At 36.8% G+C, this 21,293-nt stretch overlaps 5 protein-coding genes across 5 annotated transcripts; 2 read left to right on the top strand and 3 right to left on the bottom strand.

Annotated features, from left to right (window-relative positions):
* Nucleotides 1–24: 24 nt before the first annotated feature.
* LOC149391810 (S-adenosyl-L-methionine-dependent methyltransferases superfamily protein) lies at nt 25–3,870 on the top strand. Its single transcript, XM_089619419.1, has 14 exons — nt 25–173; nt 590–937; nt 1,026–1,084; nt 1,180–1,230; nt 1,315–1,450; nt 1,545–1,636; nt 1,725–1,823; nt 2,060–2,113; nt 2,210–2,354; nt 2,440–2,501; nt 2,581–2,668; nt 2,952–3,038; nt 3,151–3,312; nt 3,606–3,870. Exons 2-14 carry the CDS (start codon nt 694–696, stop codon nt 3,785–3,787), a joined length of 1,461 nt encoding a protein of 486 aa, XP_089475545.1. The 5' UTR covers nt 25–173; nt 590–693; the 3' UTR covers nt 3,788–3,870.
* A 274-nt stretch (nt 3,871–4,144) lies between these two features.
* LOC149391809 (17.9 kDa class II heat shock protein-like) lies at nt 4,145–4,948 on the bottom strand. The gene has a single exon (XM_089619420.1). It carries the CDS (start codon nt 4,861–4,863, stop codon nt 4,375–4,377), a length of 489 nt encoding a protein of 162 aa, XP_089475546.1. The 5' UTR covers nt 4,864–4,948; the 3' UTR covers nt 4,145–4,374.
* A 3,549-nt stretch (nt 4,949–8,497) lies between these two features.
* On the bottom strand, nt 8,498–9,089 carry LOC149391808 (17.9 kDa class II heat shock protein-like). Its single transcript, XM_089620561.1, has one exon. It carries the CDS (start codon nt 9,001–9,003, stop codon nt 8,515–8,517), a length of 489 nt encoding a protein of 162 aa, XP_089476687.1. The 5' UTR covers nt 9,004–9,089; the 3' UTR covers nt 8,498–8,514.
* A 2,165-nt stretch (nt 9,090–11,254) lies between these two features.
* Nucleotides 11,255–12,922, top strand: LOC149391807 (uncharacterized). Its single transcript, XM_089620559.1, has one exon. The coding sequence runs from the start codon at nt 11,685–11,687 to the stop codon at nt 12,603–12,605; it is 921 nt and encodes a 306-aa protein (XP_089476685.1). The 5' UTR covers nt 11,255–11,684; the 3' UTR covers nt 12,606–12,922.
* A 1,234-nt stretch (nt 12,923–14,156) lies between these two features.
* AL4 (alfin-like 4) lies at nt 14,157–16,464 on the bottom strand. The gene is made up of 5 exons (XM_089620560.1): nt 16,257–16,464; nt 16,121–16,153; nt 15,106–15,334; nt 14,871–15,009; nt 14,157–14,759 (listed from the first exon to the last, which is right to left on the bottom strand). Exons 1-5 carry the CDS (start codon nt 16,351–16,353, stop codon nt 14,487–14,489), a joined length of 771 nt encoding a protein of 256 aa, XP_089476686.1. The 5' UTR covers nt 16,354–16,464; the 3' UTR covers nt 14,157–14,486.
* Between the last annotated feature and the right edge of the window lie 4,829 nt (nt 16,465–21,293).

Raw genomic sequence — 21,293 nt, 5'->3', positions numbered from 1 at the left:
TTCATCTTCATTTTAAAAATAATGTGAGCAAAAAAAATAGACATAAGATTTCCCAAAAAATAAAAAAATAAAATAAAATAACAATTTGAAATAATAAGGGAGCGGTGAAGTGTTACCATTGTAAATTTGTGATAGCCTATAATTAATCCTATGCTTATGGAAAGAAACCCAAGGTTGTGTTTGGTAGTTAACTCAAAAAGTTTTTATTTTCTGTTTTCTAATTTTTGCAGTTGTACTGAAAAACTGTTTTGTAGTTGTTTTCAAAAATCTGTTTGGTACAGTTTTCATTTTTGTTTTTGAGAAAGTGAAAAAACTGAAAAAAAAAATGTTTGATATAGTTTTCATTTTTGTTTTTGAAAGAATGAAAAGAAAAGATGAGGAGAAAGAGGAGAGAAGAGAAAAAATTCTTTTTAAAAAACACCTTTTATTTGTTTTCAGTTTTCTTTACTTTTTTCCAAAACAACTTAAAAAAATTTTGAAATTTTTTTCCAAAAACTTAAACCAAACATGTTTTCAATTTTTGTTTTCAATTTTTTCAACTCAAAAACTAAAAAATTGTTTTTGAGAGGAATATTAAACATGGCCCAAGTTTCCCCAACATAAACGACATCATTTTTAGGAAAGTTTCGAAGAGCAAAACACACAGCTCTCTAAAAAAAAATCAGAAGCCCGAAGCTGTGTATCGGCTAAGCAATGGTGGTGCATACCAAACAGCCCTCCTCCGCCGCCAAGAACTCCTCCAAACTGCGTTCCGGAATTGGCGGCGGCGCAGAGAGGTCAGCTCACTTCGCGCGGCGAGAAGCGGCGAAGGTCTTACGGCTCGTCCTCCAAGGAGACGCCCGGCGCCGAGCCGTCGGCTCAATCAAGTCGCTCGTTCTTAGTCCCTCCGTGAGGAACAAGAAAGCCACTTTCGCTCTTGTCTGTCAAACCCTAAAGCGTACGTATAACTAATCACCACCACGAAAATAGTCGAGAATCGCTGTTGTAATTTGTGTGGTCTCTTATTACGTTCTCTGAAATTGCAGATCTTCCTGTCATAAAGGAAGTGTTAAACTCCGCCGACGTACTCAATAGCAAATGGAAGGTAATCTCATTCAAGCATTACAACAAACACTTTGTGTGCATTGATTTTCTTTAAACAAAAAATTGAAAAAAAAAATGGCGTTTTTGGCATTGCAGAAGCAACAGGAATTGATGTACATAATAACTTACGACATTCTCTTCGGCGAGGTGATTGCAATTTTTTTTTTCCATTGATATCGAATACTATTGAGATTCTGGGACTTATCTATCTGTGTCTCTGTGAATTCGCAGTCAGTTATTTCCACCGGTGACGCTGAGAAGTTTCTATGGCGTCGAAGAGAAGAATTAGTCAATGCTGTGGCTTCGATTTTGAAGCAGAGAAAGCTGAAGAACGTTCAAGAGTTGATAGCTCTTCATCAGACTCCAGGTGCGTGTGAGAGTCATTGAGACTCGGCTTTCTGATCATTTGCTTTCATGTTTATAATTTAACTCTGAGTAGTGATCATATACAATATTTTCAGGTGCGGATATGCTGATGCCTCGATATGTTCGTGTAAATACTCTGAAAATGAACGTTGAATCTGCAAAACTGGAGTTGGAGATATCATTTCCGGTGTCATTTTTTTTCTTCCCTACTATTTGAAGATTCATTTTTTTTTACTCTTGTTCTTCATTCATCTGGTAATGTCTTCTTATCATAGGTTCAAAAGGATGACATGGTTCCCGACTTGCTAGTACTTCCACCTGGAACCGATTTGCACAATCATCGTCTTGTTACCAACGGAAGAATATTCTTGCAAGTAAGAGAGATTCCGAGTTCACAGAAACAAGTAAAAACGGTTTTGCAGTAAGAAATTGCAATCTGATTCTGACTGTCGATGGCGGTTTTATAAGTTTCTTGTTCACTGAGAAACTAACTTCATGTTTCTTTGTCATGGCTAATTACGAAAATTGGGTACCAAGCATCAATGTCTTTCTTTTTCTTTTTCTTTTTTTCCCTTCTCAAGGTGATTATAATAGTCGTTTGTTTGAGCAGGGAAAGGGGAGTTCCATGGTAGCAGCGGCCCTAAGTCCAGAACCGGGATGGACGGTATTTACTTTTTCTTTTTCTACTAGTTCCTATAGACTGAAAGTTGTGGAGCCAATCAATTACCATTGTTATATATATATATGTGTGTTTGTGAAGGTACTTGATGCATGTTCAGCCCCGGGGAACAAGACGGTTCACCTTGCTGCTCTGATGAGAGGGAATGGAAAGATCATAGCGTGTGAACTGAACAAAGACAGGATCAAACGGTTGAACGACACAGTTAAACTATCTGGTGCTTCGAGTATCCTTGCACTCGGGCCGTTTGGGTCTCGTTCGAGGTTACCTGTATTTCTTTGCTGTATCTTCCTTAAACCATAATTTCGTAGATATACAAGTACTGCACGGGGATTTCTTAAGCTTAAATCCAAACGAATCTCCGTATTCCAAGGTAATCTCAGATATTCCCACTGCAGATTTCACTTTCGAGTTTCAATGATACTTACTCGTGCGTGTTCGCCAACTTCAAGGTTCGAGCAATTCTTTTGGATCCTTCATGCTCCGGATCTGGCACTGCTTCCACGAGATTAGACCACCTTCTCCCTTCTTCTGCACCAGGTGTGCTTCTGGTTTCTTCAACTACGGTTTATAAATATCAATGGCTAATTAGGGGTCAAAATATAAAATGGTTAAAAGTTGTTAAATCTATAATAACTAGGAGATAGTTTGGTAAAAAGAAAGGAGGCTGGTTGTTATAGAGTTCAAGGGAAGGGAAGGAAATTCGCTGATCCTTATTTTCCACTAGTAAAAATGAGCGCGGTTTCAAACAGACTCCAGTGATAGAGTTTTCGCTAAACTCTAAACCTGTTCAGTTTTCTAACTCCGGCTCCAAATTGCGTAGGTGACGATAGAGGTATTGGAGGCGACGAGGGACGGCTAAACAAACTCGCGGGTTTTCAGAGAAAAGCCTTGGAACATGCATTGTCTTGTAAGTACACACACACACTCACACACAAATAAAATAATGGATTCAGGCATTTGGTAGGCGAAAGATGTAACTTTCCTGATAAAATAAAAAATAAAAAATCGCTCGATGGCAGTTCCAGAGGTAGAGAGAGTAGTGTACAGCACTTGCTCTGTCCACCAGACAGAGAACGAGGACGTCGTCAACTCTGTCATGACTCTCGCAACTTCACTCGGATTTCATCTCGAGCCTCCGTTCCCGCAGTGGCAGCGCCGTGGTCTTCCAGTTTTCCAGGGATGTAAGTCGTAATAACGTCTTTAGAGTTCGTAATCGCTAGTAGTTTAGTTGAGAGAGGTCATTTAAGATGAAAAATCTCATTTTATATGTATAATTATGGGTCGAATTCGGTTTTATATCTGAAATTTCTCTTTCAGAGTAATTAGTGATACATCTGGGGATGAATATAGATATAGGATATAAAGCTTAGGCTTTTGGTAGGAGTGTTTATCTTATAATAATTGAAGCATATAAAAGATACACAAAAGCTTTCACTGTCATCTAAAATTTGGCTGTCTTTCTGGCTCGTCGCAGCCGAGAATCTGCTTCGGACGGATCCGGTGGAGGACAAGGAAGGCTTTTTCATTTCTCTGTTCGTCAGAAACAGAGCCACTAACGGAGACTCCTCTTCAGCTTCCAAACGCAACAAGAGAGAGAATGTTGTTCCTCTAGCTTTTAGTAAATTTATTAGATTCCGGTTAAATATGGGACACTGAGTTTTTCTCTTTTATATCCACAATCTTCCAATTCTTTTGTAATCGTTTCCGCCACTTTCCAATAGATTTTGTTTTTCTCATTATTTTAAGATCTGGTTCTAGTGTCTGAGCTTTTTAACATTATAATACATTACCCACCTTGATAAAATTTCCGTTAAAAATCAGTTATATACAGTGAATATGGTGATTTATAAAATGTGGTTTTGAAAACGAATACTATCATAGTAAAATCAATTATGTAGTTGTTTTTATCTGCTTGTTCTGTTGGTGCTCATTTAGACTTAAATTTCAGGGAACAAAATTGATGAGGAGAAAATGGAAAACTATTCATTGCTAGCAAAAAAAAAAAAAAAAAGGAACTGGGAAACTAGTTTTTCATTACCGTCAAACAGCTACTACATCGATCAATTACTACTACAATAGAGAGTTTTTTTCTTACTGCAAGTACTACTGCTTGGATAACATTGAAGCATAAAAGGAACTGAGAGAAGATCTCATCAAACCAAAATTCACAAACTCAACTTTATAATCGATTCATCCACACCACAGATTCCCAAACCCGCTCACAGAAGAAGAATCGAAACTCCTTAAGCGATCTTGACCTCGATGGTCTTGGGCTTCTTTGGCTCCGGCGGAGGAAGCTTCTGGACTGTGACTGTCAACACTCCGTCCTGACACACGGCGGAGATGGCGTCGGTATTAGCGTTCTCCGGCAGCACGAACTTTCTCATGAACTTTCCGACGCGGCGCTCCATCCTCACGTACTTGGCTCCGCCGCCGGACTCCTTCTCGTCGTCGCGGCGGCGCTCGCCGGCGATGAGGAGGACATTGTCGTCCTCGATCTGGACCTTAATATCGCTGGACTTGAGACCCGGCATGTCGATCACGAACGCGTACGAGTTCGGGTACTCCTTCACGTCCGCCGGAGTCGCCGCCATGGCCTTCGCGTCCTGCACGTAGCTCCGAGTTGGCGCGTTGACTGATGTTGACTTTCCGTCGTCGGCGGCGGCGATGTCCATCATGTGCTGGAGCGTGGAGAAGAGAGGTGCGTCCAGTCCCATCACTCTGAAATCCATTGGCTTCTTTTTTGTCGTTTTGTGTGATCTTGCTTTTTGAGTGTTTTTTTTTTTTTCTGTTTGTTTGTAATCGGTGATGAGAGAGGAAGAGAATGATCGTGTGTATTTATACGGGTGTATTAGACGAGACGAGAGAAGAAGTTTCTGGAGAAATGTAGGAGATAAAAAGGTTCTAGGATATTCTCAGAAGGTTTGGCTTTCTTCCACGATAATCTAGAACGTTGGAGTTGCTTCTTACATTTGACTTCAAATTACAATACAGCAATGTTTCCTTTTTTTTTTTTCTTTTTTTTTTTTACAATTATGTTGCTATATCTTTTTTATATTTGTGTGTGCTAGGCGTGAAAATATTTTTTCTTCTTCTTATTTTCACAATGTCTTCAATGCAATAGTGTCGTTTTTCTCACACTTTGTCGTTTTACAGCCATCGGCTACTTCTGTTAAGAGTCATTTTCCCTTTTATTTATTTTTAAAATAAGTACAAGTGAATAAGTTATTAGGTCAAAAACTAATTTTCTTAACTTTCCACAATGGTGTGAAATGGACGTGAAATTATATTAGAGGTTGGTTTTCGAGAGCACCACAAAAGATGTCAAAGAAATTCCGCTAATATTAATTTAAAAAATAATCCATATTTTCAAACCTTCTTCAAATATCTTATTTTAAACAAATGATTTTTATTCCAAATCAAATTCAGGAAATGAGAATATAAAATTAAAAAAAATATATATAATTGTAAACAATGATAAAAAAAATATCGTAAAAAATAATTTATAAAACAAAATAGTAAATGAGAAGTTGGGGAATTTAATTTGAAAAGAAGATATTTAGGTAATTTCCACAAGAAAACAATAAAAATAAATCTGAAGACGGGCAGTCCTAGAAGAAAGAAAAAGAAGAAGAAAAAAATAGATAAAAAGTGAAAACTTGATAAAAAAAATAAAAAATAGTAAGAGAAAATATTGAATAAATAACAGCTTTACCTGAAAATATAGTGCACGTTCGTCGGAGTAAAACTTGTTGATAGAAACAGGGACAAGGTTTCCCGAAAGAGAGGAAAACAAAAAACATACATTAGAGTTAGAGTAAGAAAAAAAAAAGAGAGAGATAGAAGGGAAAAAAGCTTAACGAAAACAATAGTGCGGTATTATAAACGTTAATGGAGACAAGGAAACGAGAGATAACAAAATAGAAAATAAAATGAAAGAAAATTGTTGTAGGCTATTGAAATTTAAAAGAGAAAAAAATGAGAGAAAATATGGTTTAGGAGTTGTAACTTGAAATATGTTAGCGTGCAAACAATTTTAGATATTTTTATTCGACGTAAAAAAAGATCTCATTATACATAGGGGCAGAGCCAAGTGGATATCAATGGGTGCATGGGTCTCCATTGGTTCGGACTAAAAAAATATTAGTAGTTATAAAGTATAATTATTGAAAATTAAAAAATAATTATATATTAGTAATTACAATATGTTTACTAACAAAGACATGAAAAGCCTAGTTGATTGTTTGGCTAAAACATGCACTTTGAGGGGATAGTGTGAATCCCTTATTCAGCGGTTTCATCATTTTTTTTTTCCCAAACAGCAATTCTAAGTCATTTTCTTACCTCTTTTATTATTATATTTATATTTTCAGGTGGCAGTTGATAGGTGCGTTACATACGTGTTAAACTCCTATTTCTTGACTTGAATTTAGTGAGTTTTCGGGGGGGTTTTTTTATTTATTTTAGCGTGTTTATGAGGATTTACAGGTTTTCGGGGGTTCGACATCCGTACTCACTAATCTATATTACTTATGCGACACGTGTACTTGCGTGTTCGAAAATATTGCAACATCAATAATTCCTTAATATATGATGTCACCAAAAACAACTCCATCATCTTTATTTTTTATACAAAAGTATCAAAATTATATTTTTTTAATATATATGAATTGTGTATTAAAAATAATAAATTTTGCCTCTAATTTTTTATGTGTTAGTTTTTTTTTTATATGAATACAGAATCCCCTATTCAACGAGTTCGGCCTTTCTTTTTTCTCAAACAGCGATTTTAATAGTCATTTTATTACTTTTTTATTATTATATTTATATTTTCAGGTGACAATAATTCTTTATTATATGATGTGACAAAAAAAATAATAAATAAACTCCATCATTTTCATTTTTTATACAGAAGTCTCAAATATCTATCATTTTATTTTCTTTTTATTTTAATTTTTATCTTTTTCAACTCTTCCCGTTCCACCTACTAGTTTATCATTAATAAAATAAGTGTTTTATATGTGAATATGTGTGTTTCCTATACAAAAGCCTCAAATATTTATGTGTTTGGTAGTTAACTCAAAAAGTTTTTGTTTTCTATTTTCTAATTTTTGTAGTTGTACTGAAAAATTATTTTGCAGTTGTTTTCAAAAAGATGTTTGGTACAGTTTTCATTTTTGTTTTTGAGAAAGTGAAAAAACTGAAAAAAAATGTTTGGTATAGTTTTCATTTTTGTTTTTGAAAGAATGAAAAGAGAAGATGAGGAGAAAGAGGAGAGAAGAGAAGAATTTTTTTTTCAAAAACACCTTTTATTTGTTTTCAGTTTTGTTTACTTTTTTCCAAAACAACTTCAAAATTTTTTGAAATTTTTTTCCAAAAACACCTTACTAAACACATTTTCCAGTTTTGTTTCCTATTTTTACTTCTTGAAAACTCAAAAACAGTTTTTGAGTTGATAAACAAACGCACCTGATCATTCTTTTTTTTTTTCTTTCTTCTTCTAATTTTCATCATTTCAATTCTTCCCCTTATTAGTTTAAACAAAGTAAGTGCTATACGTGTGCATTGTTTATTATCAATTTACATTGTTCGGGTTTTTTAATTCATCAATGCATATTATGTGTGTGCTAAAAAAAATCATTTAAATTCTTTTAAAAATAATAAGTTTTTCTTCTAATCTTTTGCGTGTTATATGTTTTTTTCAAATGAAAATACAGGAAAAAGTATTTCAAAACAAAAATAGAGTCGACGGCTTTCATAGAAAGAACGCGTTAGAAGGTTCTCCTCTTAGTATCTTTAATGCTGTTCAAATTTTTTTTGTGTCCCTTCTTAAATTTTTTTTCTCGCTCCGCCATTGATTACGTTTACACACGACACATGTTTCATGCGCATATCAAGGCAATTAACTTTTACATTCGACGTTAAAAAAATTCGATTAATACATAATGGTGGGATTCCAAGAATTTCACTGTATTAGAATGTGATTGGCGCTGCTTAAAGCGTGTACTATTAACTGACCTGCCCTGTTTAATTAGTTTTAAGCGCACACAAATTGTAGTAACTAATTATTTAACCGTTGTTCTAACTTTGCTTGATTATTAAAGAATCTTTCCCTTGAGAAATCCGAATTCAAGATTTCAAAAACATAGATTAGTAGATAATCATGACTACATTGCAAACAAGTATATAAAAAACATTTAAAGCCACAACAGGATTGGGGATACTGTAAATCTCATGTCATCAAATCACAATTCACTCACTCAACTTTATGATCTAACTTTCAGAAAAAAAAAAAAAAAAAAAAAAAAACACTTCATCATCGATTCATCCACACCTCCCAAACCCGCTCACAGAAGAAGAAGCAGAAGAAGAATCGAAACTCCTTAAGCGATCTTGACCTCTATGGTCTTGGGCTTCTTCGGCTCCGGCGGAGGAAGCTTCTGGACTGTGACTGTCAACACTCCGTCCTGACACACGGCGGAGATGGCGTCGGTATTAGCGTTCTCCGGCAGCACGAACTTCCTCATGAACTTTCCGACGCGGCGCTCCATCCTCACGTACTTGGCTTCCCCGCCGGACTCCTTCTCGTCGTCCCGGCGGCGCTCGCCGGCGATGAGGAGGACATTGTCGTCCTCGATCTGGACCTTGATGTCGCCGGACTTGAGGCCCGGCATGTCGATCACGAACGCGTACGAGTTCGGGTACTCCTTCACGTCCGCCGGAGTCGCCGCCATGGCCTTCGCGTCCCGCACGTAGCTCCGAGTCGGCGCGTTGACCGATGTTGACTTTCCGTCGTCGGCGGCGACGATGTCCATCATGTTCTGCAGCGTGGAGATGAGAGGTGCTTCCAGTCCCATCACTCTGAAATCCATTTTCTTTTATCTTTCCTTTGCTTTTTTTGTCGTTTTGTGTGATCTTGTTTTTTTTTTTTCTGTTTGTTTGTAATCGGTGATGAAAGAGAAAGGGAATGATCGTGTGTATATATAAGGGTGTATTGGATGACCGAAGAAGTTTCTGGAGAAATGTAGGAGATATTAGGTTCTAGGAGACTCTCAGAAGGTTTGGCTTTCTTCTACGATAATCTAGAACGTTGGCGATGCTTCTTACATTTGCCTTTGCCTTATCACTGTCGTTTTAATGCATTAATGTCGTTGCTCTCATTTTAGTCGTTTTTTTTATGTCCTCTGTTTCCTTGATTGCTGATGACTCTCGGTCATAATATTATTAAGCTTTGATGACTTTGCTATGTGTGTTTTAGATTAAAAAAAATAGCATAAAATATAATACAAAACTATAACATAGTGAAATTTAATATCTTTTTTCACAACAAAAAAACGGTGTTCTGAATTGGACCTGGTCTGAGAATCATGATGAAACTGCAATGGAATTAGCTCAAACTGGATTGTTATAATTCCATATGGCAAGGAACGTTGTGGTACAAGGGAATTGGGATCGTTAAGTTGCATGTTTTTTTTTTATCTTAAGCATAATGTGATAACAAAAATTGTAAAAATGACATAAGTTGTGGACAACCATTTTTTTTTATATTTCTAAATTTATTTAAAATTTTAATTTACTGTTTTGGGCTATATTTAAATTAGTTCATTGTTTACAATTTGTTTGAAAAAACACTATTCTCGAAAGGATTTTAAACACCCCACTATTTTAAAAATATTTCACTTTAAAAACACTACTACTCATGTAATTTCTCCTTTAAGAATTTTGAGTAAATTCTAAGAAGAAAAAAAAGGGTTACCAAATTTTTTTTATCCAGTTATTCTAGTGTTGTTCATTTTGTTATACTCTTGTTATAATAACTAAATAAATAATCATTTAAATATTGTTAGGATGCTTTTTGGTGCAGCCCAATCGCTGCTTCAGGCCCAAGCCCAAGTCTATATTTGTGAGAATCTTTTGGGTGTCGTTTTCATAACCATGCGACAATAAGGTATGAAAGTGGTTCTTGACCGTTTATTCTCAGCCTGATCTGATGCTCAATAGCATTAGACCATATTAGACTTATAGCCCTATATATCTCTTTCTCACCACAGAGTCGTATGTTTGTGATTCATCTGTAATTGAGAACGTTAGTTCCATTATAAGATTCTTCAATGGAGATTTTTCAATTTCTATTCGGAATGTCTCATCTACTTCGATATAAATACGAATTTGTTTTGCCGGTTTCATTGTTCTATACGCAAATATCTTCAGAACAAATATTATAAAGTTTATAGAAAAACAAACTAAGGAAATCCACAAGTTTAGTGATGCTCAAATGAATCATCAAATAATGTAAGCTAATCTACCGCTGTTACATTGAGCAAACATACACTTTTAAGATATACTTAAATAAGTATCTGATAAATAAAATTATTTGTTGAATTAAGTTTTTTTGTTTGTTTGGTACTACTGCAAATAGATGCAGGTATTTATTGAGACATAGGTGCGTGCATTTGTATTGATGGTGACACATAATAAAAATAACGAGAAAATAGATACTTTCTTAGTTGATGCAAGATTCAATAATATTTCAATCCCCATATAATAAGTCGGACCCCATAAATTATGGACCTACAATCATTAGTATATCCATGCGCTTTTTGGATCTCGTTATTGAACAAAGTTTAATAAGTTTGATAAGAAAAGAAAAATCACAAAGCTAAATTAAGAAAGAGTTCATAAGTCTCAATACATTAAATTAATAAGTTAATTATCATAGCTGGTTACGAGAATTCAGGCAGATAGCATGTAGACCCAATCCAATAATAGAAAACAGTTACTATTTTACTAAGTTATTTTATGGATAAGCTAGGACTAAATTAGTAAAACCAGCAGCTATACAAGTGAGAGAACGTAGAATCCACATGATTTTCTGCAAAACGGTACACAAAAACAGACATTAATAAATAAATAAATAAATAAAATTAAAAAAGTTACACAAAATGTCAAAAACAGACAACCATATTGATGGTGATAATAAAAAAGTAAATAAAACTGGCAAACAATACTCGGTAAGTGACAGTGAGTCACCCACAGAAAACAATATAATCGAAATGGTAACCGACACGTGTCCACTCACCTCGATCTTATTAAAACCCTCCACGCGACGATCCATAAATCTTGTCCTCTTTCACTTTTTTATTTTTTTCAGTCGACCAAAAAATCCACTTCGCTTTCTGTGTGTAAATAGTATGATATAACCCCCTTTTTCTCTCTCACTTCTCAGAGCTTCCATAACTCACTCTCTCTATCTCTGATCTCAAAATATCGTGGTTTTCAATCAGCGAAGATGAGAGGCCATGATTACAATCATATTCTTCCTCAATCTCCGGTAGTAACTTCAATCGTCGTCGTCATAAGTAAAGAATCAGCTTCGTTTTGCGTCGAGAATTAATGGTCGAACCATTCATAGTCGCCCACGTTCGATCTCTGAACCAGTTAAGGAAAAGAAAGAAGCCGAAAAACCATTGCCTATAAACGCTTATTAGAATAATTTTAAGAATTAGGTTTTCCATATCTGAGCTCAAAAGGATTTCTATTTTTTTCGACGAATATGAGTCTCGGCGCGGCGACGGAGGAAAATTCAGGCCGGGAGATCCGAATCCCGGCGGCGGAGATAGACTGGCACATGCTCGACAAGTCAAAGTTCTTCATCCTCGGCGCCGCTCTATTCTCCGGCGTCTCCGCCGCGCTCTACCCAGCCGTGGTCCTCAAAACCCGGAAACAAGTCTCTCCGACGCCGATCTCCTGCGCGGCGATCCTCCGCCGCGAAGGCCTCCGCGGATTCTACCGCGGATTCGGAACCTCCCTCGCCGGAACAGTCCCAGCCAGGGCACTCTACATGGCGGCGCTGGAAGTCACCAAGGCCAGAGTCTCCTCCGCCGCGGCGAAGCTCGGCTGCTCCGACGCCGCCTCCGCCGCGGTCTCCAGCGCCGCAGCGGGGCTGAGCTCGGCCGTCGCAGCTCAGCTCGTGTGGACGCCCGTGGACGTGGTGAGTCAGAGGCTGATGGTCCACGGTAAGTACCGTAACGGCGCGGAAGCTTTCGCCAAGATCGCGCGCTCCGACGGAGTTCGAGGACTGTACCGAGGGTTCGGGGCTTCGATTGTGACCTACGCGCCGTCGAACGCGGTTTGGTGGGCGTCGTATTCTCTGGCCCAGCGAGTGATTGGGCCGGAGTTTGGTGGGCCCGGGATCGGGGTTCAGGGCGTGAGTGCCACGGTGGCGAGTGGGGTTTCGGCTTTGATTACTATGCCGTTGGATACGGTGAAGACTAGGGTTCAGGTTTTGGAGGGAGAGGGAAATAGGGCGTTGACTATGGCTCAGACGGCGAGGAATTTGGTCAACGAAGGTGGGCTTTGGGCTTGTTACAGAGGATTGGGCCCGAGATGGGCCTCCATGGCTATGTCCGCTACGACCATGATCACCACCTATGAGTTCCTCAAACGCCTCTCCACCAAGCAAGACTACATGTGATTCTTGAATTCAATTTCAATCCATGCCTTTTCTTGGATTATCTGTATAGTTGTTTTCTTTATGCTTGCATTTGGTATGCTGTCATGAGTAGCGATTAATTATGGTTTAGAGGAACGAGTTAGTTAGGATGATGATGATGATAATGATGATTTAGTTGTATTTTTAAGGAATGTTGTTGTGATGATTCCTAGTCTGTTTTGTGTTATGGTAATAATGATGTTATGTACCATAAATATCAACAAAAGGGTCATTGGCTCTTTGACCTCAAAAGGTTTGAAGAGGCAATGAAACAACAAAGATAATATCTTTGCTTTTCAGTTTGGATTTTTTTTTTTCTGCTTTCTTTATAATAATGCCAAGAAGTTCGGATCATGAAAACCTTTCACCTGATGACAGGGCACCAAAGTTAGTGTATGTTATTTAGATTTAAATAGCCCGAGACACTGCGTAGTTGAGATTTTTAGCCTAAAAAAGCTCACTTGGTGCATATCAAGAGATATCTCAGATCCTCGGCATATATTAAGAAATAGACCAGTATTTGAAGGAGTTTGAGGCCGAGAAGCAAATTGATAAGAGAATGAGCTCTTGTATTGTGAATGTCACTGTACGAAAAAAAAAAAAGGAAAATGGAAACCATAGGCTGGAAAAAAAACAAAATCCATCAAAGGGACCACTGATTGACGCACTTGCCATAATTACTAGAAGAGAAAACAGTGGTTTGGAACAAAACTGGTGACCAATAACGCACACAAACACATACCAAAAAAAAAAAAAAAAAAAAAAAAAAGGACACGCATTTCTTTGTCTCACTTTGTGATGGCTCAAGTTGTTTTAGCTTTTCGGTGTTTAAAAGTTGAGGACCACTCTCTCAATCTCTCCCTTAAGGGAAACTGCTAATTAACTTCTTTAGAATCATTTATAATCAACACAACAGAACCACCAAATAGTGAATGAAGGCTTTGCTAATCTTTGAAACTATGCAACCAAGTGTATTATACTCTTTTCCCAGTTTGCCACTTCAGAAGCATCCAACACTTGATTGGGACCCACGTTATCCAATAACTATGGCTGCCTATCTATTATGTTTATTAAATTATTGAACCTTGTTTCTCCACAAAAAGTTCGAGGTCAATGACGTGGTCCCTTTTCAATTTTGTCATTATCCAATTACAAACTTCATTTATTATAAATATAATGTTGATGTTTAAATAACTGTGATTAACGAGGTATACAATAAACAAAAATCTATTGCTGTAAGGTGTGTAAATGTAAGATTCGTAAACAATTGTCACTCCGAGCTCGCTAGTGAAGAGCCAAGTGAGACAATATATATCCCAAATTCCAAACCTCTTTTTTTTCCCTCTGTTACACAGCATGAACTGTAGCCTATAGGCATACAAAGCACTCTGTTCGACTCTATCTTTCAACTCTGTCGTTATTCAAAAAGGCCTGTACTAAATCATGCCATATCAGATCCCAGAAAAAGAGCTTGGTTTATCATTCAACATAATGCTCTCATAGAATATGTGAGAAAAGATATGCAAATGGGTATATCATCAACTACACAGAGCAAAATCTATGCATTATGGATAACAATTCCCATGTACATAACACACAGGAGAAAGAGAAGAAAAAACAAAAAGATTCCCAACCTGACATTGATTATAAATATCCTAACATAGCAAGGCAAATACATAAGAAACCCAAAAAATAATAATAACTGGACAGCCAAATATCCCAACCTAGAGTCATTGTACCATAGAGCGATTAAAATCCTAAAATTACAGGCACAAAAAACTGACAACCTAGACAATTAGAAGTCAATCATCACAGAGAGAGAGAGAGAGAGAGAGAGCGAGAGAGAGAGAGAGAGACGGGGTTTCAGGGTCGAACTCTCTTGTTGCTGCAAGAAGGGCATTTGTACTGCTTGATATGCTCTGCCCGAGCCGGGGTGATCTTCACACACTTCCCATGGAACCACTTCTCGCAGATATCGCAGCAGATCCAAAACTCGTCGGTAGCGTAGTTCTCTCCGCAAGCTCCGCACAGAGTCTCTCCGTGCTCTTCGTCGTCCTCCTCGTCCGCCCCGTCTTCGTCCTCGTCCTTCGCCGGCATCGAAGCCTTCGCAAACTTGGCCTGAGATTCCAACACGCGCTAGATTTCGAGGAAAGGAAAAAAAAAAAAAACAAACAAACAAAACAAACAAACAAACTTTCAGTCATATGAGATTGATTACAACGACTAATTGATTGATTGAATGACTACCTTGTTGGTTGAGGTTGACTTCGATTTGTTGCTCCCGTGGTTTGAGTTCGACGATTTCTCTTTGACTGGCTTCTTGGCTATTCCCGTCACGATCTCGAATATCGTTGGAAGGTCGTTTATTAAGTTAAACAGCCGTTTCCTGCGGAAGCAAAAGAGTGTCAGATATTGTTGTTCTGTATATATATATATATATATATATATATATAGAGAGAGAGAGAGAGAGAGAGAGAGAAACCTATCAGCCTTGTCGAAGCCGAATCTGGCACCGAAATAAAAGGCAACGGCGAGGAGCCAGGCATCGCTGTGGACGGCGACGAGGGAGAGCCAATCTTTCTCTTGCATTCCGTCTCTGGCAAAGTTGATTCCCAGCGCCGGCTCAGGGAGCTCCGGCGGAACCTCCTCCGCCGGAAGATTCACTTCCCACTGCTCGCTCGGAAACCCATAAAGACAAAGGTTTTCCTTCTCTGTCAACAAACACCACACACATATAGTTCAGGCATTATTCCAAAATGTGTATCATAAGTACTCTTCACTTGAAAATACGAAACCCTTTACGATTACATATTGCATTTCAATAACACTCTGGGTTTAATAAAAAAAAGGCATTCAACTTTATTTATAGCTGAATTTCCAATACAGTTCGTGAAAAAAAAAAAAAAAAAAAAAAAAAAAAAAAAAAAGCATTCAACTTGTTGTCTGATATAACATAACTTGATACAACATTCAACATAATGACACAAATACACACGAGTAAATCATCCGATTTCAACCTTTCATTTGACGTGAAACAAGCTCCAACAGAATTCATCCCAGAAAACAATTGAGTCAGAAAAACGTCATATAAAAATATAAAAAATTATAAAACTCAAAGCGTGTTTCTTTATTTTATTCTATAAATGGGTAAAGCATGCATGTTTGAATTACCACACGAAATAAAGTCCTGGAAAAAAGAATGACCACAATTGAACTAAATGCAAAATTGAAATCGCAATAGTATAAGCAAACCCACAACATTTATAGGATAGTAAAAAAAAACCATTACTTTCAGAATGTGAAAGGGGTAAGACAGTAGGTTCGTTGGGTTTAATTGTAAATGCATTTTAACACCTTGAAATTCCGAAACCCCACAACCCTGCTCTCACTTTCTTCTCTCTAAAATTTTCTTATAAAATAAAAAAAAAATTCCATGAAGAACACAAATTAACACGAAAATTGTTCAAAATATAAAAAGAAGAAGGAAAAACTCAGACCAGGATCGCACTGCTGGTAGAACTCTTCGACATCTGAAACATAGGAAGAAAAAATAAACAAAAATAAACTAAAAAGTAGGCAAAACGAAAATTCGCGAGGAAAATTAAGAGAAGAAGAAAAAAACAGCGAAGTTACCGGTAGTGAGAGCCCTAATCATGCCGGCTCTGCGACCTTTGAAATCCCTAAAAACCTCGTCGACCGTTCGAGGGTTGTACGTTCCACCACCGTCCATGTCACTCTCCGAAACCCAGATAGAGAGAGAGAGAGCTTGAGAAGATCGACAAGAAGGTAGAGAGAGAAACAATTGTATAAAAGGAGGGAAAGATTGGAAAAATATTTGACCTCTCTCTCACACAGAGTTAAAAGAAAGTGGTCGCGGATTTGAATCGGGAGAAAATGGATTAATTAACCGTATTTGATAGAGTACCAAAATCCGATTAGATTTGGGTTTTGGGCCCGAAGACACCACACCACCCCCCCCCCCCCCCCCCCCCCCCCCCCCAAATATAGAAATTTTCTATTTTATTATTAAAACGCCATTTAAATGTATTAAAAAAAATAAAATATTTATGGGAAAAAAAAAACAAAAACTTAATAAGAGAAAACTAAAATAAAATTGTACTTCTTGAACTGAAATATTCATAATTATCTAAAAGAGCTATTTTTTTAATGAAAGTTTGATAGAAGAGAAAGAAACGAATGTAATGAATTCTAAAGTTTTAAAAAAATTGATTGGTATAATGTGAGGAAATACTAGAATTATTTGTTTGTTAAACTAAAAATAGAGAGTAATGATGATTGCTTATTGTATTATGAGCAAAAAAATAAATTTGCTTATTGTATTAAAAATTACTATATTCCCATTTAAACTATCCGAAATCTAATAAAAAAAACTAAGAATTAATAAAATAAAAATAAAAATCTTGATTTTATTTGGAAACTGAGTAAGGAGTAAATCTCTATTCGATTTTCTATATTTTGAAAGTAAAAACACCTTTGTGTACCTACCTAAGCCGGATATAAGAAAATTTTCGCATCCGATTTTGAAAAAAGGTTATCTTGTAGGATCCTATCTAAATTTTTATTTTTATAGGGCCATGACTAAAAAATTTACTTTCTTACGGTTGTGGGTTCATTTGAATATGAAACTCAATCTTTTTGCATATTAATGATATATTTATAATAGTAAATTTTTGGTTTCCATCCGTCTTGCTTCATCAAATTTGGAAGGGATTATTTTGGTGTGCCTAATAGAAGAGAAATTTCATTTTATAGATCTAAAATTTAACAAAATATCGGGATTAGACCTCACATTTTAAAAATATATGTAATTGGACTTTTGGACACATTTTGGACCAAAATACCCCTGATTCAAATAACCCATATTTTTCTCTCATTTTCAAATCATTTTCATCACAATTCTTTTCATCTTCGAATTGGTTGCGCTAGGATTAGAATTTTCGATGGTCCAGTTTTCGATTTTGAGGGTTTCACATTGTATCTCATCGTACGGCATCGTATCGCATCGTACGACATCGTACAACATCGTACGGCATCATACATTATAATGTGTATGAATTTTATCGTACATTATAATTATAATGTATCGTATCGCATCGTATCGCATCGTACGGCATCGTACATTATAATGTGTATGAATTTTATCGTATATTATAATTATAATGTATCTTATCGCATCGTAAGGCATCGTACGATGCCATACGATAATGTACGATGTTATACGATAAAATTCATATTTTTTGGACATTTTAAGCGGAAAAAGTCAAATTCACGTGAAATTTGGTCATTCTATGTTATCATAGCTCGTCGGATTCTCTCATATCTCATTGAATTTAGTTATATCTCATCGGAATCGAGCGTTAAAGATCGAATGAAGGATTGAGAAGATATCTCATGTAAAATGAGTATATTTGTTCAAAAGGGTATTTGTGTCCGAAATTGGGACAAAAATCCATTTTTAGATATTTTTAAAGTGTGAGGTCTAATCCCGATATTTTGTTAAATTTTAGGTCTATAAAATGAAATTTCTCTAATGGAATATCAATATTTTCTTATTCTCTTCCTCTTGCTTTTCCTCCTCTTAACCAAGCACCAGTGAATTAATTTTTAATAGTTTAATTCATACATGTTACCTCATCCACCATATTTCACTCATAACAAATAAGGCCTAAGTGTTATATGTGTATTAATAATGATATACATCGAGAAGCGTATTGACGTGAAATTTCTCTCGCTGAATAGCTCTCTAGCGAAAGCCTAGTTTAGATTTGTATACTTATGACCCTCGAGTTCTCATCGGTGACATTCAAACAACAAATCGTAAAACCTTACATAAATTATTTGAGAATAAAAAATTGATATGATTGTCATTGTAAATAAGTAAAGCAATGTAAAATGCAAATGCGATATATATTGGTAGTTGTATAATGACGAAGTCTTAGTTAATGACAACAGAGTCAGCCTACGGTAGAAATTCATAAATTATAGAAAAGGTAGATTCGAACTGTATTAAGCCATACATTTTGAAGCAACATCGTAGCAACAAAGCTATAAACTATTATACACAAAGATACTATAACTAGTACGATATATTTTAGTAGTTGGTCAATGGTCATAGACATTTTATGATCCCACAATAAATTTCGTATCTCGTTCGAACATTTTGGAGTATCCAGCGACCCTCTAACAAAAGAACTAAGCAACTTCAATCTATTTTATAGGAGGCCCAACTTCATTATATTAAATTTGATTTTTTAGTCATAAAAAAATAAAAAACAAAACTTGAAACCATTCTCAGAAACTACTCCTTTTTTTTGCATTAAAAAAAAAGTAGGCATGCAATGTATCCGAGATTCCGAAAGGATTTAATAGAGAAATTTCATTAAGTGGGCTTAATAAGCCATTAAATATCAAGATTAGACCCTAATGTTTAAAAATATCTAAATATGGACTTTTGTACCGAAAATGGACAAAAATGCCCATGTGACTATATCAGCTCATTTGAACGAGCCTTTCCCTCTCACTCTCACTTTATCACTCGCTCAAACTCTTTCAAATCCACTCAAATCCACTCAAATCCTCTCTACTTAAGCGGGTTTCAAAAGAATCATGGGTAAGATTACTAACTTAATCATTTTTACAAAGTTTATGATTGTATATGATAGAATGTAGCAAAAAAAATCGATCAGATCTGAAAACAAAGTCCAAAATCTGGGTTTAACTTGTTTGTACGATGGTATACGATGATGTACGATGAAATTTAAATTTTTGTACGATGAAATTTAGAATAAAAATTGCGTTCTGTATGATGCTGTACGATGCCGTACGATGCCTTTCTGTAAGATGATGTACGATTCTGTACGATGGTGTACGATGGTATACGATGCTGTACGATGATGTACGATATAGAAGCTTATTTTGCATAGTTTGACTGTTTTTTGCAGTTTTTGTCATGATTAACGGCACTTGGGAGAAGGAAGGACACCAATGAGTTTTCACCAATGCAGAATTTCGTGCATTCGTAATTCCGAAAGAGGTAACGTACACGGAGTTAGTAGATTTCTTATACGAGAAGTTCAAGTTAGACAGATTCGCGTTCGATTTAAAACTCGAAGTCCCATACGCAGTCGGTACAATTCCAGTAGGTCCTGCCGTATTGAAGGACACTGGTGATGTTTCGCATTTTATGAAGCACAAATATCGTAATAGATTTCCACTCTGTGTAAGTTTGGTACCGAAACAGATCGAGGTCATTGCACCTATTGCGTATCGAGGAGTATGTAAAGGGAAAGATGTGGAAGTTGGAATGGTGTCTCGCAATGAACCGAAGAAGAGACGGAATACTCTTGTTATCGAGGATCGACAAAATGATCCTATAATTGAAAACAAAGACGGTGGCTGTGATGACTTGTTTAACGAGTACAAGGGTGCCGGAAACGGTGACGAAGTATACAGGCGTGATAGAGATTGTAATCACAACAGTGACGAAGATGATGGACACAATGGTGATGAATACGAAGATGGCGAAGGTGATGAAAACGAAGGTGGCGAAGATGATGAAAACGAAGGTAGCGATGGTGATGAAGAGAATAGTGATGGATATGACGGAGATAACAATGGTAGAGGTGAAGAATTTGAAGAATTCGCCAATCCCGAAGAATATGAAGAATTTGTGGAAACGTTTACGGTACCAACGGGTCATTGTGAACCATCGGGTCAATGTCAGCGTGAGCCTCCGATGATCGGATCACCTATCGTTCCTTATTCATGGAAAGCACCCGAGTTCAGCGCCGATGATGTTGTGAAGGAAAACCCGAGTCATTATCCAAGTCATTCTTCTACAGGTAATTTAAGTGGATTCAAATGAGATTCAAGTATAATATGAAACCACATATTGTTTAACTAACCTTTGAAAGTAACAGGTAGCTCAGAAGAAATATATATTGGGCAGCAATTTGAAAACAAACATGAACTGAAGAAACATATCCACTTGTACGCGTTGAAACATAATTTCGAATTTAGAGTGAAATCTTCTTCGAAAAAGAGATGGTATGTTCTATGCAAAAACGAGAGATGCATATGGAGGTTGAGGGGTGTCGTGCAGTGGTCTGAGATGTGGGAGATTACGTCGTACGAGGGTAAACACTCATGTGGGCGTGTTGTTCGAACAGAGGGCCATCGAGGAGCGGCACCATGGGTCATCGGTCACGTATTTAAAGACAAGTACTCAATTAACTCTATGGCGGAGTATTCGGCGCATAACGTCAGGGAAGAAGTGAAGACAAGATGGGGTGTGAACATATCGTATTTGAAAGCTTGGAGATCCAGGGAGAAAGCTATTGGGTACGTGCGGGGTACGCCGGAACAATCGTACCAGAAGTTACCGTCTTGGCTGTACATGTTGAAGCAAAAGAATCCTGGGACGTTAACAGACTTTGTGCAAGACGGTGACAAATTCAAGTATGCTTTCTTTTCCATTGGGGCGTGTCGTAGAGGCTTCAAAGCATGTCGGCCGGTCATAGCATTGGACGGTGCATTTCTGAAGACAAAATACGGGGGACAGTTGCTTTGCGCAATTGCAATGGATGCGAATTCACAATTATATCCACTTGCATTCGGAGTTGTAGATAGCGAGTGTCATGCTTCTTGGAT

Source organism: Urtica dioica, chromosome 7 (assembly GCF_054948205.1).
Source record: "Urtica dioica subsp. dioica isolate 48M chromosome 7, U.dioica_male_clone48M_v1_H2, whole genome shotgun sequence".
Taxonomy (NCBI): Eukaryota; Viridiplantae; Streptophyta; class Magnoliopsida; order Rosales; family Urticaceae; genus Urtica; species Urtica dioica.
This window is presented reverse-complemented; position numbering and strand designations above follow the sequence as displayed.

What these genes read in the sequence shown, in the direction of transcription:
- LOC149391810 (XM_089619419.1), top strand. Translation starts at nt 694, where the DNA reads ATGGTGGTGCATACCAAACAGCCCTCCTCCGCCGCCAAGAACTCCTCC. An exon ending in TCTCCCTTCTTCTGCACCAG is followed by an intron (nt 2,669 to 2,951) that starts GTGTGCTTCTGG and finishes CAAATTGCGTAG; the next exon opens with GTGACGATAGAGGTATTGGA. An exon ending in CTTGGAACATGCATTGTCTT is followed by an intron (nt 3,039 to 3,150) that starts GTAAGTACACAC and finishes GCTCGATGGCAG; the next exon opens with TTCCAGAGGTAGAGAGAGTA.
- LOC149391809 (XM_089619420.1), bottom strand. Translation starts at nt 4,863, where the DNA reads ATGGATTTCAGAGTGATGGGACTGGACGCACCTCTCTTCTCCACGCTC.
- LOC149391808 (XM_089620561.1), bottom strand. Translation starts at nt 9,003, where the DNA reads ATGGATTTCAGAGTGATGGGACTGGAAGCACCTCTCATCTCCACGCTG.
- LOC149391807 (XM_089620559.1), top strand. Translation starts at nt 11,685, where the DNA reads ATGAGTCTCGGCGCGGCGACGGAGGAAAATTCAGGCCGGGAGATCCGA.
- AL4 (XM_089620560.1), bottom strand. Translation starts at nt 16,353, where the DNA reads ATGGACGGTGGTGGAACGTACAACCCTCGAACGGTCGACGAGGTTTTT. An exon ending in GATTAGGGCTCTCACTACCG is followed by an intron (nt 16,154 to 16,256) that starts GTAACTTCGCTG and finishes CCTATGTTTCAG; the next exon opens with ATGTCGAAGAGTTCTACCAG. An exon ending in CTACCAGCAGTGCGATCCTG is followed by an intron (nt 15,335 to 16,120) that starts GTCTGAGTTTTT and finishes GTTTGTTGACAG; the next exon opens with AGAAGGAAAACCTTTGTCTT.